Source organism: Salvelinus namaycush, chromosome 1, assembly GCF_016432855.1.
Source record: "Salvelinus namaycush isolate Seneca chromosome 1, SaNama_1.0, whole genome shotgun sequence".
Taxonomy (NCBI): domain Eukaryota; kingdom Metazoa; phylum Chordata; class Actinopteri; order Salmoniformes; family Salmonidae; genus Salvelinus; species Salvelinus namaycush.
The window spans coordinates 30,700,729-30,717,535 of record NC_052307.1 but is presented as its reverse complement, the minus strand read 5'-3'; the positions used below and the strand labels follow the sequence as shown (position 1 = coordinate 30,717,535).

The window sequence follows — 16,807 nt, the reverse complement described above, 5'->3', positions numbered from 1 at the left end:
TTTTTAGCTTGCTACATAAATAGATATGCTAGCCTATTAGCCACGTTATGACTGACTTGTGATCATTGCCCTTAATAGTTTGATTGTATTGACATTTCTAGGTATGCCTTGTTAAAAGTTAATTTGAGGGATTTCTTTCCTTCTTAATGTGTTTGAGACAATCAGCTGTGTTGTGACATGGTCGGGGTAGTATACAGAAGATAGCCCTATCTCGTGAAAGACCAAGTCCATATTATGTCAAGAACAACTCAAATAAGCAAAGAGAAACGACAGTCCATCATTACTTTAAGACGTGAAGGTCAGTCAATACGGAAAATGTCAAAAACTTTGAACGTTTCTTCAAGTGCAGTCGCAAAAACCCTCAAGCGATGAAACTGGCTCTCTTGAGGACCGCCACAGGAAAGGAAGACCCAGAGTTACCAGCCTCAGAGATTGCAGCCCTAATAAATGCTTCACAAAGTTCAAGTAACAGACATCTCAACATCAACTGTTCAGAGAAGACTGTGTGAATCAAGCCTTCATGGTCAAATTGCTGCAAAGAAATCACTACTAAAGGACATCAATAAGAAGAAGAGGCTTGCTTGGGCCAAGAAACATGAGCAATGGACATTAGACCGGTGGAAATTTATCCTTTTGTCTAATGAGTCCAAATTTGAGATTTTTGGTTCCAACCGGTGCGTCTTTGTGAGACGCAGAGTAGGTTAAAGGATTATCTCCGCATGTGTGGTTACCACCGTGAAGCATGGAGGAGGGTGTGATGGTGCTTCTGCAGCAATATACGCAATTCCATCTGGTTTGCGCTTAGTGGGACTATTTGTTTTTCAACAGGACAATGACCCAACACATCTCCAGGCTGTGTAAGGGTAATTTGACCAATAAGGAGAGTGGTGGAGTGCTGCATCAGATGACCTTGCCTCCACAATCACCCAACCTCAACCCAATTGAGATGGTTTCGGATTAGTTGGACCGCAGAGTGAAGGAAAAGCAGCCAACCAGTGCTCAGCATATGTGGGAACTACTTCAAGACTGTTGGAAAAGCATTCCTCGTGAAGCTGGTTGAGAGAATGCCAAGAGTGTGCAAAGTTGTCATCAAGGCAAAGGGTGGCTACTTTGAAGAATAAAATATAAAATATATTTTGATTTGTTTCAACATTATTACTTACTACATGAGTAGGTGTTTCCAAACTTTTGAATGGTACTATATATATATATATATTCATAAGTGTATCAAAAACAGGTATAAGGAATGTCGGAATATAGTGTGATCCTGAAAATTGCACAAATCTATTTTCTTCTCGTTGTGAAAGGAGAGCCAGATAGGGATCGATGGATCATGTCTGGAGTGATGAGGTTGGTAGGAGTGTTGGGCCTGACTCTGCTGGCTCACCAACACACAGCAAAGCCTTCTGGGAACGTGAAACAGCCCCTGGCAACGGGCCACTAGCAACCCCAGTACACAGGAAGTAAACAAAGAGAAAAGCAGCATGTTGGAAAAAGGTTTAAACCCCCTCTCCAGCCCCCTCACGGAGTTCTTCAAAGTGCCGGTAACCAATGACATAACACTGAGAATCCACACTTGTAGAAATGACAGAATCACACTGAAGTGGTGAAACAAACACTGGTTATTTGGGGTGATGTGCGGCACACCTCTCAATCTCCCCTTGCTCTCTCCTCCACTCCCAATATCCTTAGATAGAGGAGCTCTGCTCCGCTCTCTGACATAGAACCACTGACTACTCACACCAAGTCTGCGCCTGTCAGTCCTTCGGTCTGTCAGTCATTCTGTCCAGCCAATGGGAATATCAGGTGTAACTGTTGGCTGCAGTTCTGGTCTCTTTCACTTTATGGTACATCTCTAATCACACCCTATTCCCCATAGGTATAGCGCTCCATTTCTAGTGCACTATTTTAGGGAAAAGGGTGCGATTTGAGACAGCTTTACTCTCGGTCCTGCTGGCTGGGCTCCTCCTCGGGGTCCTCTGGCTCTTCTTTGATACTGACCGTACCAGGGTGGTGTGTGTCAGTATGTGGGGGGTTGGCATTGGGGTTGGGGCCCAGGGGGCTGAGGGGGTCGTGGTTGGAGCAGCAGGGGCGACCCTCCAGGGTAGAGGGGGTGAGAGCTCCCCCCTCATGTTGCCGGCAGAAGGAGCGAGGGCAGAAGTCACAGAGCGATGAGGCTGGGACACCACACACACTGCAGTCATGCCATGGGCACTCCCAACGACCTACACACACACACACACACACACACACACACACACACACACACACACACACACACACACACACACACACACACACACACACACACACACACACACACACACACACACACACACACACACACACACACACACAGAGAGAGAGATTATTAACGTATAGACACACACACCCCCCACACACACCCACCCCCACACACACCCACAGCGTACCATATGGGGGTTTGGTGAGGTTGAGACACAGCAGGTGATAAGCTTTAGGACAGTCCTTCTTGTCACATATGACCAGCTCCCCTCCCTCTCCGCAGCAGAAACAGAAGTACTCATGTGTGCGTTTCCCTTCCGGTCGCAGCTTACGCTTCTTGGGTTTCAGCTTAGCGTTCCTCGCCTTCTCCTCCTTCTCCATCACCACTGCACTCTGACAGATGGAAAAACAACATCATAAACAATCGGCTCAGATGATAATTTTTTATTGTGTGACTATTATTATTTGTTTTGTTATAATGGGGGCGGGGGGTTAAAAAGGTACAATATAGAAATTAATATAATTTCATATTTTGTTTGTATTCACCTGTGGGCTGCCATCTTTTTTAAGGTACGTAAATACAAAGTTGTGATCATTATGATCATATTTCAGAGTTAAACTCATACATTTAGTATGTAAAGGAAAATAAACTAAAAGTGAGTCTCTCATCCCAATCCCGCTTATCCCTCATGGAGCGGTGCTTTCCGGCGCTCAACATCCTTTCCAACCAATCCGCTAAAAACCTCTCCTCACTCAAAGTACGAAAACACTGCAGCTCCAAATTCGCTCCATTCATTAAAATGACAATTTAACCAACACCATCTATTTTTGTGATCCAGGTGGACCTACCATTTGGTTTTGAAGTAGCCTACTGAAACCAAACCATATGATTTGAATGAAAAGTATTTTAATAAACAGGAAAAGGTGAATGTAAGAAGCGCTCATCATTTCAAATAGGCTACATGTCGTAGTAAACAACATAAACACTAAATAGGGCAGGAGCCACACAGCTAGCCTAAGAAGGAACGAAAATGTATTATTTAAGCTATATTATTTAAATTATTTGAAGGCTATAGCCTACAAAGAAATAAATTGGGAAGCATTTGCGAGTGCGACACACTAGGCTGGCAGGGACATTAAGAGCTCAGCATTTAAACAAAATGTTGCATTAAAACTGCACATATAGGCTGTAACTTACTTAGAACTAAATACAAACGAAAGGAAACATGCCTTATTAGGCTCTGTCTACAGTGCCTTTGAATTCATTTTTAGAAACATGAGTTTGGCAAGAGTCTGTGGCTTCAGGGTCATGCGATGGTGACTGGAGAGCAGACCAGCAGCGGAAAATATCCTCTCCTCGCTTGAAGAGCCACTGGGGATGCTAAACACCCTTCGGGGCCACTCATGCCAGGCTGGGCAGGGATGCGTAATAGTTTTTGTATTTTTCTGTAGGTAGGCCTAAGGACTTTAGGTAAAATAACCCTAGCAAAACGGAAAGCTCCTTGAAAGAGGTCATATATATATTTTTTTTAAATCAATGATGGCCTATTGTATAGTTAATAGAACGGAAATGAGCTGAACTTTCAAGAGATCAGATTTTTTTGTTTTAAATACTTTTCTATAATGACACACTTAGCTAGATACCCACCTCGTTCCTTTCTGTTAGCATGTGCACATAGTAAGTACACCATCATGCTTTTGGGATACCGGTCTTTTCAGATACCACAATTACTATTTAGTTGTGGACACTACATTACAGACCTCCCTCTCTTGCTCCTCCTCATCTTTGTAAGTCACCTTGATTTTTCACCTGTGTGTTTTATCAGATTATTTATGAAAAACTCCATGACAGTAGCTACAGCAACAGGCTATAACAGCACACAAGTAGATGACAAATGCATGCTGGATATGCCCTGCTCATGAAGTGAGAGCTACTTTGGTAAATTCAATTGATTGGACGTGATTTGGAAAGGCACACAGTTGACAGTGCATGTCAGAGCAAAAACCATGCCATGAGGTCGAAGGAATTGTCCGTAGAGCTCCGAGACAGGATTGTGTCGAGGCACAGATCTGGGGAAGGGTACCAAAACATTTCTGCAGTATTTGAAGGTCTCAAGAACACAGTGACCTCCATCATTATTAAATGGAAGAAGTTTGGAACCACCAAGACTCTTACTAGAGCTGGCTGCCCAGCCAAACTGAGCAATCGGGGGAGAAGGGCCTTGGTCAGGGAGGTGACCAAGAACCCGATGGTCACTCTGACAGAGCTCCAGAGTTCCTCTGTAGAGATAGAACCTTCCAGAAGGACAACCATCTCTGCAGCACTCCACCAATCACAGGAGTCCTCTTACATTTCTGAACTTTACAGTCCTATGGATCAAGCAACCATGAAAAAGGTAGGTTCTCTCCCGCAGTTATGCACATAAATAACATGGTCAACAACTAATGCTTGCCAGAGCAAGATTATATAAAATCTAATGAAGGAAAATATGATAAACTTTTATATCTAGTTGGCCGTCAAAATTGCACTGAAACGAAGGGGAATGGTAGCCTCCTCGTCTTTCAGCAGCTTGCCTGCCAATGCATGCTTGTCCCAACCAAGCCCCTAAGCTAACTGGCTAAAGTTAGCTAGCTAGCTACTTCCAGACACAAATGAAAGAACACCTCACTGATTATTTTACTCGCCGTAGCAGAGCTGGTTAGGCTGTTTACATGTTATCTAGAGCCTTCTTGGCCATAACTTTTTTTGCCTACGTTTATTGAAACCATATTCAGTGGATGTTGCATGTTAGTAAATTAAATCAGGTGTTCTGAAATTGGAGTAGATAGCCTGAGTGAATTTGCGAACGCAAGAGATATGCTAACTGGATAACAGTCGTTCAAGTTCTTGCTAACTAACCAAATGACATCTCTAGCTATAGACACGGAAAAACTATATGAGGGGAAAAAGTCAGTCACTCACCCACTCCTCCAATGGCAAAATATGACATCCTCCTAGCAGCTAGCTAGTTATTTAGCTAACGTTAGGCTCCGTGTTTTTAGCTTGCTACATAAATAGATACGCTAGCCTATTAGCCACGTTATGACTGACTTGTGATCATTGCCCTTAATGGTTTGATTGTATTGACAGTTCTAGCCTTAGGTACATTCGTAGGTTTTTGTCCATAATATTGAGTCATTGAAACTGCATCCATCTATTCTGCCAACATGGAATGTTGAGTCAAAGATAACCTATTTTTAAAGCTCTTATAAAGTTGGCATTGTAGCATTTACTGGTAATTTGATATTTTTGACTGATATTATGATTGCAGATATGAAACAAACAGACAAAGTAACTAAAATGATGTCAGTTCCACTTTCAACTTTAGGTCACAGGTTACTTTGTGTGCTAAAGGTGAAATATTCTTTGCAACGGAAAGTAATAGTTCTACATTTTGATTGGGAAATGGTTAATGGTTGTGTTTTTGTATTCTTATGATTGGGACATACTGGCTTATTATGTCCGAGTTTATGGACTGCTTATCCTTTAACATTATGCTGTGTGTGACTGCTGTCTTTTCATCGGCCCTATGCAGCGATGTAGTGTGGCCTGGAGAAGTGGGTGTACAAAAATGTTGCTCAAAAGTTTCCAAATGGCCCGCCCAGCAAAGGAAAGGCACCCTGTGTGAAAAATCCTGTTTAAAAAAAAAGAGAAGAGTTTTCCTATTGATTTTCACTCTCAAAAATCACATTTTTTTTAATAGAAAGAAATAATGATCATCTACGTCCACAACCATGCTTAAACCACATCAATCTGATTGGGTGGGCCTGTCAGGACCTGGTTTCCCAGTGGGTTGCCCTCAGTCCACCCAGGCCCACCCGTTTCTACGCTCCTGATGCAAACAGGGCATGATGACAATTGCGCATCACAAATAGCCTATTAACCAACAATTTGGACTAGACATTTTCAAAAAAAAAAAAAATTTTATTTTTTATTTCACCTTTATTTAACCAGGTAGGCTAGTTGAGAACAAGTTCTCATTCTCAATACCTGGTTTGCATACCCATTGTTGCCTTAGTTAGCATTTACTGGTAGATATAAGTTGAAACGTCTTTCCTACCCTACCGGCTACCGATGTCATTGTTCTGTGAGCTGCTCCATGCCAAAACCAGCTGAGAGCTGCACACTCTTGCTGCCTGCAGATGATATTCTGCTGAAACTAGGATGTGTGCAGCCTTTGCGATTGTGTAGGCTACTCTGTGCATGATTTCTCTATTGTACTACATAATTGATAAGTCGTATACCTCCACTGCACTACTTTGATACGCATCAGTAGGGATCAAGAGGTGAGTATACGCAATGCCCACTGAAAAAAGTGCTTATACGGTTTATTCCTGCATATACCACAATACCACTGGCCATTTGTGTTTAACAAAAAGTGCACTCTCCTACATGAGTGCGCTGGTATTACCTAGGGCTGTTGCAGTGACCGTGTTACCACCACACAGGCGGTCACGAGTCATGATGGCAGTCAAATTCCATGTGACCTTTAGTCATGGTAATTAGGCTTCTGCAAGCTCTGATGCTGCTGATGATCATTAGTAGCCTACCAAACGTGCTAACTATGCAATTGTGTGAGAAAACAGATTAATAGGCTCTATTAAAAAGAGGAGGATCCGATCAGCTTTCTATAGGCTAGGCCTATTATATTTATTTCTCAACTTTCCTAATATTAAGCACATTGCTTATCTTTACAACAGGAGTATAGCCTACCTGGCTGGCATGAAAATGAGTCACGGGAATAGCATCCTCCATTCGCTATTTAAGTGCATAGATGACATGTATTTTTTCCCCTGCCCTTGTTTGAGACAGGGGCATGATAATGGTCCATTTTAAATCAAAACTAATTTCACACACATATTATTTAGTACATGTAAAGACATGATTAAATCAAGAAGAGTCTGATGGGTGACAATATTAGCCTATCACTTGTGAATGATATATTATCACTTGTGAATGATGCCCAGCGTAAGGCATGAAACAACGCCTTCCCCCCCCCCCCCAAATCATATTTAAAAAATAAATAATTACCTTTATTTAACTTGGCAAGTCAGTTAAGAACAAATTCTTATTTTCAATGATGGCCTAGGAACAGTGTTCAGGGGCAGAACGACAGATTTTTACCTTGTCAGCTCGGGGATTTGATCTTGCAACCTTTCGGTTACTAGTCCAACGCTCTAACAACTAGGCTTCCTGCTGCCCAGGATAGCCTAGCCCATAGGCCTATATGTTTTTTAAAGGTTTGTATCACAACTAAAGTGGCCAAATAACTTCTTAAAATTAAGCACATTAATCCGCTTTACAAGAGGTGTAGAGCCTAACTGGCATAAATAAGCAGAGTGTGAATTTCAAGTTTGGGGAAGATAATTTATCAAAAAAATGCACTTTTATAATAAAAGCATTACATGCATAATCGCATTTGCGGTCACTTTTAATAATGATGTTTTCCCATTAGCACTTATAGTCTACTGCCGTGTGCGCATTGCTGTGCTTATAACTGTGTAGAAATAGCCTAGTTTATCAACATTTTAAGCTAAACGTTCTTATCTGTTACATCAGCTACATTGCGTAAGAAAGTTTTTTTTTATGCTAGTGGATGAATTAATTTGGGATCTCACATCCCACAACCGTCCCAGACTATGTTTGGTATATTTATTTCTTGCACAGAATAGGTCAACGTTTGTACTATGAGTAGATTGACATAGGCTAGTGCTTTTGCTGTTCGTTAGGCCTACTCATCTTGTTGGCTGATGAAAAGTAAATGTGGACAGTTCTTCCAATATCTTCAAAATGCACCTCAGAATTGGATAAGGACGCGCGCAGTTGCGTCCACGATGTGTCTGTCTTCACTTGTAGCCTGTGAAAAAGACCCAATCACGTGATGGAGAGCCATGTGAGTGAGAGGTGCTTTGGAACATGCAGCACTCTGGGCCAAAGGCACAACGGCCACTGGCTGCAAAAGGCATGGATTTTTTAAAGGTGCATTATGGCCACACAAAGGGGAGGCCGCTGTGAAATTCAAGGTATTATCAAGTGCTTGTCAAATTGTGAATGAGAGACTGATGACGTGTGTACAGCCTGCGCAAAAAACAAAGCAGAGCTCATGCCTTTCAAGCAAACTTTTTCAAATCATCATTAGTCACATCATGCAGTCTTACAATGTATTGAAAATCAAAACATATAGCCCAACGTTTGTAGAACTAAAGTTACATTAATAACTCTAAATTAAGCATATAGGAGTACCTATTTCTTTGTTAACGCTCAACACAGAATAGCCGCATGTGCGCACTCCCTCAAATCGTTTGGAGAAAATATTAATATTTTATTCAGCTTTGTTCAATTGTATTCTTCATACTATAAAATAATGCCACGGAATTCTAAACAAATCTTGTCTGCTAAATGAACTAGTTTAGCCAACAGCCATATGGCATAGCCAGATCAGGACCTAACTTAAAGACAACTCAGAGTAGGCTATTCTGTTCTCCTGAAATAGACTACGTTTTCTTCATATCATGTTTCTTTAGACCTGTCTAAAATAAATAGTGGATTTATTGTGATGGTGTAGGCTATATTACATGGATTTATTATACTTTTTAAAATGTAGATGTTCCAAAGGTCTGGATCAGTGGCTTGTAGGCTGTGCGTGGAAGCCAGGAGATGCTTAATGTGTTTATGTTAAATAATGGTCAATTACCGTGAGACCGACAGTTATTTGCTTGACAATCACTGGCTGACGAAATGTTGTTACCGCCACAGCCCTAGTATGACGGTTGCAGTCCTTGCAGAATCACAAACCTGTCACACACTGAAGGCCTATAGGTTCGCCACTGCGCAAACATGTCTATAATAGATATGAAGACTGTTAAACTACTGTAATAATGATTCAAGAATATTTGGCTTGGCTTAGAGTTTTTATGTACTGACTGAATGGAAGCTGATAATTATTAGTTTTTTTACTCCGCTGGTCTTGGGAAGAAATGACAAGTCCTCACTGTCCGAGACCGAGTCAAGACCGAGTACAAATGTTAACAATAGCTAGCTAAATATTTGGCTATGTGGGCTGGCACTGGCAGTATGGGATTATGGAATACGAATTAAATTGTTACTTCATCTTGCTAGGTAGTCATCTAGCTTTGGTCATCTGGCTAGTATCAAGAAGGGATTTCTACAAAATAGCAACATTAGCACAGATGGCTTGACATCAGACTATAAGCAGTGCGCATGAATATACACTGCTCAAAAAAATAAAGGGAACACTTAAACAACACAATGTAACTCCAAGTCAATCACACTTCTGTGAAATCAAACTGTCCACTTAGGAAGCAACACTGATTGACAATAAATTTCACATGCTGTTGTGCAAATGGAATAGACAACAGGTGGAAATTATAGGCAATTAGCAAGACACCCCCAATAAAGGAGTGGTTCTGCAGGTGGTGACCACAGACCACTTCTCAGTTCCTATGCTTCTTGGATGATGTTTTGGTCACTTTTGAATGCTGGCGGTGCTTTCACTCTAGTGGTAGCATGGGACGGAGTCTACAACCCACACAAGTGGCTCAGGTAGTGCAGCTCATCCAGGATGGCACATCAATGCGAGCTGTGGCAAGAAGGTTTGCTGTGTCTGTCAGCGTAGTATCCAGAGCATGGAGGCGCTACCAGGAGACAGGCCAGTACATCAGGAGACGTGGAGGAGGCCGTAGGAGGGCAACAACCCAGCAGCAGGACCGCTACCTCCGCCTTTGTGCAAGGAGGAGCAGGAGGAGCACTGCCAGAGCCCTGCAAAATGACCTCCAGCAGGCCACAAATGTGCATGTGTCTGCTCAAACGGTCAGAAACAGACTCCATGAGGGTGGTATGAGGGCCCGACGTCCACAGGTGGGGGTTGTGCTTACAGCCCAACACCGTGCAGGACGTTTGGCATTTGCCAGAGAACACCAAGATTGGCAAATTCGCCACTGGCGCCCTGTGCTCTTCACAGATTAAAGCAGGTTCACACTGAGCACATGTGACAGACGTGACAGAGTCTGGAGACGCCGTGGAGAACGTTCTGCTGCCTGCAACATCCTCCAACATGACCGGTTTGGCGGTGGGTCAGTCATGGTGTGGGGTGGCATTTCTTTGGGGGCCGCACAGCCCTCCATGGGCTCGCCAGAGGTAGCCTGACTGCCATTAGGTACCGAGATGAGATCCTCAGACCCCTTGTGAGACCATATGCTGGTGCGGTTGGCCCTGGGTTCCTCCTAATGCAAGACAATGCTAGACCTCATGTGGCTGGAGTGTGTCAGCAGTTCCTGCAAGAGGAAGGCATTGATGCTATGGACTGGCCCGCCCGTTCCCCAGACCTGAATCCAATTGAGCACATCTGGGACATCATGTCTCGCTCCATCCACCAACGCCACGTTGCACCACAGACTGTCCAGGAGTTGGCGGATCCTTTAGTCCAGGTCTGGGAGGAGATCCCTCAGGAGACCATCCGCCACCTCATCAGGAGCATGCCCAGGCGTTGTAGGGAGGTCATACAGGCACGTGGAGGCCACACACACTACTGAGCCTCATTTTGACTTGTTTTAAAGGACATTACATCAAAGTTGGATCAGCCTGTAGTGTGGTTTTCCACTTTAATTTTGAGTGTGACTCCAAATCCAGACCTCCATGGGTTGATACATTTGATTTCCATTGATAATTTTAGTGTGATTTTGTTGTCAGCACATTCAACTATGTAAAGAAAAAAGTATTTAATAAGAATATTTCATTCATTCAGATCTAGGATGTGTTATTTTATTGTTCTTTTGAGCAGTGTACATGGCCAAACAACGCTACTGCCACCTTCTGGTTTGATTATTTTAACAAGGCTGAGTGGCTGACTACTTCCAAGGTCTTTGTTGTGTGAAAAAGAGATTGACTGACATTTCTGACACTCTGTTCAGAAATGCTATGAACCGTCGGCAGGCAAACGTTTGACAATCCTACCCGTGTGTCTGAGCTATAAGATATGTAAATAGTCAACGGAGGATAAACGTTTTCTAACAAACCCACTTTGGTCTGTGTGGACCAATTTGGGTAAGTAAGTCTCGAGACGGGACGACAACATTTTGGAAAATAGTTTAATATCGGTTTATTAAATATGTGAAATTAGCGTTGTATTTACATCTCTCCCAAATGAACATTTGTGAACGGCTGTGTTAATCATTGAGCATTAGTGGACCTAATTGATTCCAACATTTTAATTACACCTCAGGGGGAATACCCTCCCATCCAGGTGATTTGCCTTTATTCATGCTATCCAATGCTCATTTGAGTTCATTGAGAAAGATTTGGGCTCCCAGGGAGGTGGCTTCCTATGTTTAGGATGAACAAATCAGAGGTATACAGTTCTTTATAGAAGTGAGATAATCTTTGATTAATTTTGGTTCTGATAGCAATTCCCCGGTTTCGGATTGAATTGTTGCTGTATCACCTAATTGATCATTACTGTGTAGCTTGTTGGCCAGTAAATGACTAGGACAATTACCATGGAAGTAATGGTTGAGTCTAACTCCATGGATGGCAAATTCTGCTCTCTGTCTTACCAATACATAGATGGAAATGCAGTTGTATTATTTTGAATAAAACCTTTGGTTGCATCACATAGAATCCGGGGTTCATTGACTTAATTTTTATTGATCATTAAGAATACATTTTGTTCAATTTCAAATTGATCACAGAATGTAGGATTTTCTAGTAATGAAACTTTGAAACGTCATCTTGTTGCTCTTTTAGGAGATTCAGAAATGTTTAATTGGCAGTAGTAGGTGTGGTGATCGGTCAAGCTCATGTCGAATTTCTATTTTCATAATTGTGGAAAATAGATGTGTAGATAATATAAAATCGATTGGGGAGAATGTTATATTGAGTAGAAAATGTACTCGTTTGCTTTTGGATTATGTGCTTCCAACATGAGGTTGTAATCAGAGTATACTGTATGTTGGAGAGCCTTGGTTGCGTGTGAATTGTAGTTGGTCTTACTCGATTTGTCCCACATGTCCAAAATGGCATTCATGTCAGTCCCAATAACCAGATGGAATTCAGTTAATTCTAACACTACGCTGTTCAGAGAATCAAAAAACGTAGATCATATGAATTTGTAGCATACACATTAATAAAGGCAATTTTATTGCCATTATGGATACATTTAAGGAAAGTGATTGTGCCTTTTTGGTCTTCGCCTTTACCCAACTGGCCCATCTGCAGCTACATCCCACTACTGGCTTGCTTCTGAAGCTAAGCAGGGTTGTTCCTGGTCGGTCCCTGGATGGGAGACCAGATGCTGCTGGAAGCGGTGTTGGAGGGCCAGTAGGAGGCACTCTTTCCTCTGGTCTAAAATAAAATATCCCAATGCCCCAGGGCAGTGATTGGGGACATTTCCCTGTATAGGGTGACGTCTTTCGGATGAGACATTAAAAGGATGTCCTGACTCTCTGTGGTCACTAAAGTTCCCATGGCACTTATCGTAGGAGTAGGGGTGTTAACCCCAGTGTCCTGGCTAAATTCCCAATCTGGCCCTCATACCATCATGGCCACCTAATCATCCCTAGCTTACAATTGGCGCATTCATCCCCCCTCCTCTCCCCTGTAACTATTCCCCAGGTTGTTGATGTAAATGAGAATGTGTTCTTAGTCAACTTACCTAGTAAAATAAGGGATAAATAAAAAAGATGGTGGTTGAATTTCTTATCTATCATTATGATTACACCTTTTGTTTGGGGCTGATGAAAAAGCAGCCAGTTTGTCCCAAAGGTTGTGCGTCCTTATGGAGCAGCTGTGTTTCTTGGAGCATTGCTGTATCAATTTGGTTTCTTGCTGGGATATCAAGACAGCTGGAACGTTTAATATGACAATTTAGGCCTTTCAAATTCAAAGAGAGAATAGCTAGTGTTGCCATTGTTTTTCAGGCAGGAATGTTATATTAATGATATAATTGTTAGCTTTACAGTTGATAAGCCCATGGATGTGTAACAAAAAGCAGGACCCACAGGGAAACTCACCCATCGGACGTGCCCCCCCCCCCCCCCCCCCCCCTGTAAAAATACCCACCCGCCCCCGCATCCCTGCCCCCAGACTCCCCGTCCCTGGCTCGCCCGCCCTGCACTATCATTACAGGGTTGCAGCATAACAGCGAGTGGCAGCCTTACACATGGAGTCTCTTCAGCCGCATATTTTTTTAGGACTTGAGGTATTATTAAAAATAATAATAAAGTGAAACAAAATAAGTACAAATGTTACAGTTCAGTTAGCAGACTTGATGAATTGAGAAAAACTGAAAAAATATTACAGATACCTAAGCCTAAACAGTCAAATAGGATACTGTAGGTGTAGGAACAATAGCCCTTAATCCATTGTCATAGTTTATTATTAGCAATATGGTTTATATGACCTTCTGAGAGGAGACATTCTGACAATTTACCTTGTTAAAATAGAGAGAGAAGAGTTACAAGCCTTGTTAGGCCAGCTTCTATAGTTCTATACAACATTGCAGACAAACCATGGACAGAAGGGTTCTGCTAAGGTGGGACACCAGAAACATGTTACTTAATTCCTACATGATGCAGTCATGATAAGGAGAGAGAGAATGTGGGTGTGTCCCGTACCGTAGGCCGCACCCCCAGGAAGCCAGAGCAGTTCTCAGCTCCACAGTGACACGACGATCTTCTATTCCCCACCAAGTCCAGGTTATAGTTAAACGTCAACTCAGTGCCTGCAGAACACACACAATTATAGTTAAATGTCAGCTCTGTGTCTACAGGACAGATGAGATCAATCAGAGAGATCAATCACCAAAATTACAGAACAAGTACATGTCGCTCTCCTCACCAGCCTCTATGTCACACAGGGTGAAGAGCCCTATCCGTACATCTCCGTTGACGGTCCATTTCTGCGTCTCACAGTTGGGGCTGCAACTGTGGTTAATGAAGCGAGAGGAGTTCCCTTTGGGCCCCGCGTCTATCACCCGGTCCTGAGGAACACACACACACACACACACACACACACACACACACACACACACACAATATATGAACACTACTGAAAAGAGAGCGATTCATACACATACTACGGTGCATTCGGAAAGTATTCAGACCCCTTGACTTTCTCTACATTGTTACTTTACAGCCTTATTCTAAAATTGATTAAATAGTTTTCCCCCCTCATCAATCTACACACGATACCCCATAATGACAAAGCAAAAACAGGTTATACATTTTTGCAAATGTATTAAAAATGAAAAACTATAAATATTATTTACATAAGTATTCAGACCCTCTACTCAAGACTTTGTTGAAACACCTTTGGCAGCGATTACAGCCTTGAGTCTTCTTGTGTATGATGCTACAAGCTTGGCATACCTGTATTTGGGGAGTTTCTCCCATTCTTCTCTGCAGATCCTCTCTTAGGGTCGTTGTCCTGTTGGAAGGTGAACCTTTGCCCCAGTCTGAGGTCCTGAGCACTCTGGAGGAGGTTTTCATCAAGGATCTCTCTGTACTTTGCTCTGCTCATCTTTCCCTCGATCCTGACTAGTCTCCCAGTCCCTGCTGCTGAAAAACATTCCCACAGCATGATGCTGACATCACCATGCTTCATCGTAGGGATGGTATTGGCCAGGTGATGAGCTGTGCCTGGTTTTCTCCAGACGTGACGCTTGGCATTCAGGCCAAAGAGTTCAATCTTGGTTTCATCAGACCAGTGAATCTTGTTTCTCATGGTCTGAGAGTCCCATCTCCACAGAGAAACTCTGGAGCTCTGTCAGAGTGACCATCGGGTTCTTGGTCACCTCCCCGACCAAGGCCCTTCTCCCCCGATTGCGCAGTTTAGCCAGGCTGCTAGCTCTAGAAAGAATATTGGTGGTTCCAAACGTCTTCTATTTAAGAATGATGGAGGCCACTGTGTTCTTGGAGACCTTCAATGCAGAAATGTTTTGGTACCCTACCCCGATCTGTGCCTCAACACAATCCTGTTCTCGGAGCAATTCCTTTGACCTCATGGTTTGGTTTTTGCTCTGACATGCACTGTCAACTGTGGGACCTTATAGACAGGTTTGTGCCTTTCCAAATCATGTCCAATCAATTTAATTTACCACAGGTGGACTCCAATCAAGTTGTAGAAACATCTCAATGATGATCAATGGAACAGGATGCATAGCTCAATTTAGAGTCTCATAGCAAAGGGTCTGAATACTTATGTAAATAAGGTATTTCTGTTTTTATTTGGAATACATTTGCAAACATTTCTAAAAAACAGTTTTCACTTTGTCATTATGGGGTAATGTGTAGATTGATGAGGAATTGTTTTACATTTACATTACATTTACATTTAAGTCATTTAGCAGACGCTCTTATCCAGAGCGACTTACAAATTGGTGCATTCACCTTATGATATCCAGTGGAACGGATTTTTTAAATTTAATACATTTTAGAATAAGGCTGTAATTTAACAAAGGGGGCTGAATACATTCAGAATGCACTGTATGTATTACTGGTCATGAGGTGGAGAGGTCAAGTAAAGGAGACCATTCCAGACTGTTGGGACACAGCCTGTACATCGTTACCTTGGTGAGGGTGAGCATGTAGAAGTCAGTCACACGGTTCTCATGAGCGCGTTTGATTCGCTGCTGGCACTCTTCTGAATCTATCACCTCTCCCACGTACTCCGTCACAAAATCTCCCTGCGGAAGAGACATAAGATATATTACTTACAACAAAGCATACCTGTGGTATATATATTTTTTTAAATACATATTATGGAGATGTTATCGCTAGTGCAGCGAAATGCTTATGTTTCTAGCATCAACAGAGCAGTTATACCTAACAATGCAAAACAATACACACAAATCCCCAAAATAAAAAGAAAGGAATTAAGAAATGTCAGAGTCCGGAATATAAATATATATGATGGTATGTATAGACATGGACAGTATAGAAAAGGTGTGTACAGTTGTAGTTGTACAGGATGAGACTTGACTAGAATACAGTGTACACATATGAAGTGGGTAAAACAGTATGTAAACATTATTAAAGTGACCAGTGTTCAATGACTATGTACATAGGGCAGCAGTCTCTAAGGTGCAGGGTAGAGTACCGGGTGGTAGCTGGCTAGTAACAGTGACTAAGTTCAGGGCAGGGTACTGGGCGGAGGCCGGTCAGCGGTGTCTATTTAACAGTCTGATGGCCTGGAGATAGAAGCTGTTTTTCAGTCTTCTTGTCCCAGAAATGATGCACCTGTACCGTCTCTGCCTTCTAGATGGTAGCGGGGTGAACAGGCCGTGGCTCGGGTGGCTGAGGTCCTTGATGATCTTCTTGGCCTTCCTGTGACACCGGGTGCTATCGATGTCCTGGAGGGCAGGGAGTGTGCCCCTGGTGATGTGTTGGACTGACCACAGCACCCTCTGGAGAGACCTGCGGTTGCAGATGGTGCAATTGCCATACCAGGCGGTGATACAGCCTGACATGACGTCCTCAATGCTGCATCTGTAGAAGTTTGTGAGGGTTT

The 16,807-nt window shown here is 42.7% G+C and overlaps 1 protein-coding gene across 1 annotated transcript in view; it reads right to left on the bottom strand.

Moving 5' to 3' along the window:
- Positions 1-1,483: 1,483 nt before the first annotated feature.
- LOC120031939 (histone-lysine N-methyltransferase NSD3-like) overlaps positions 1,484-16,807 on the bottom strand; it is a 31,653-nt gene continuing 16,329 nt past the window's right edge. Inside the window, exons 20-24 of the mRNA XM_038977842.1 lie at positions 15,867-15,983; positions 14,138-14,279; positions 13,915-14,021; positions 2,433-2,637; positions 1,484-2,225 (exon numbers count right to left, since the gene is read on the bottom strand). Coding sequence (XP_038833770.1) covers positions 1,939-2,225; positions 2,433-2,637; positions 13,915-14,021; positions 14,138-14,279; positions 15,867-15,983 — 858 coding nt within the window. The 3' untranslated portion in view covers positions 1,484-1,938. The remainder of the gene's footprint in view (positions 2,226-2,432; positions 2,638-13,914; positions 14,022-14,137; positions 14,280-15,866; positions 15,984-16,807) is intronic.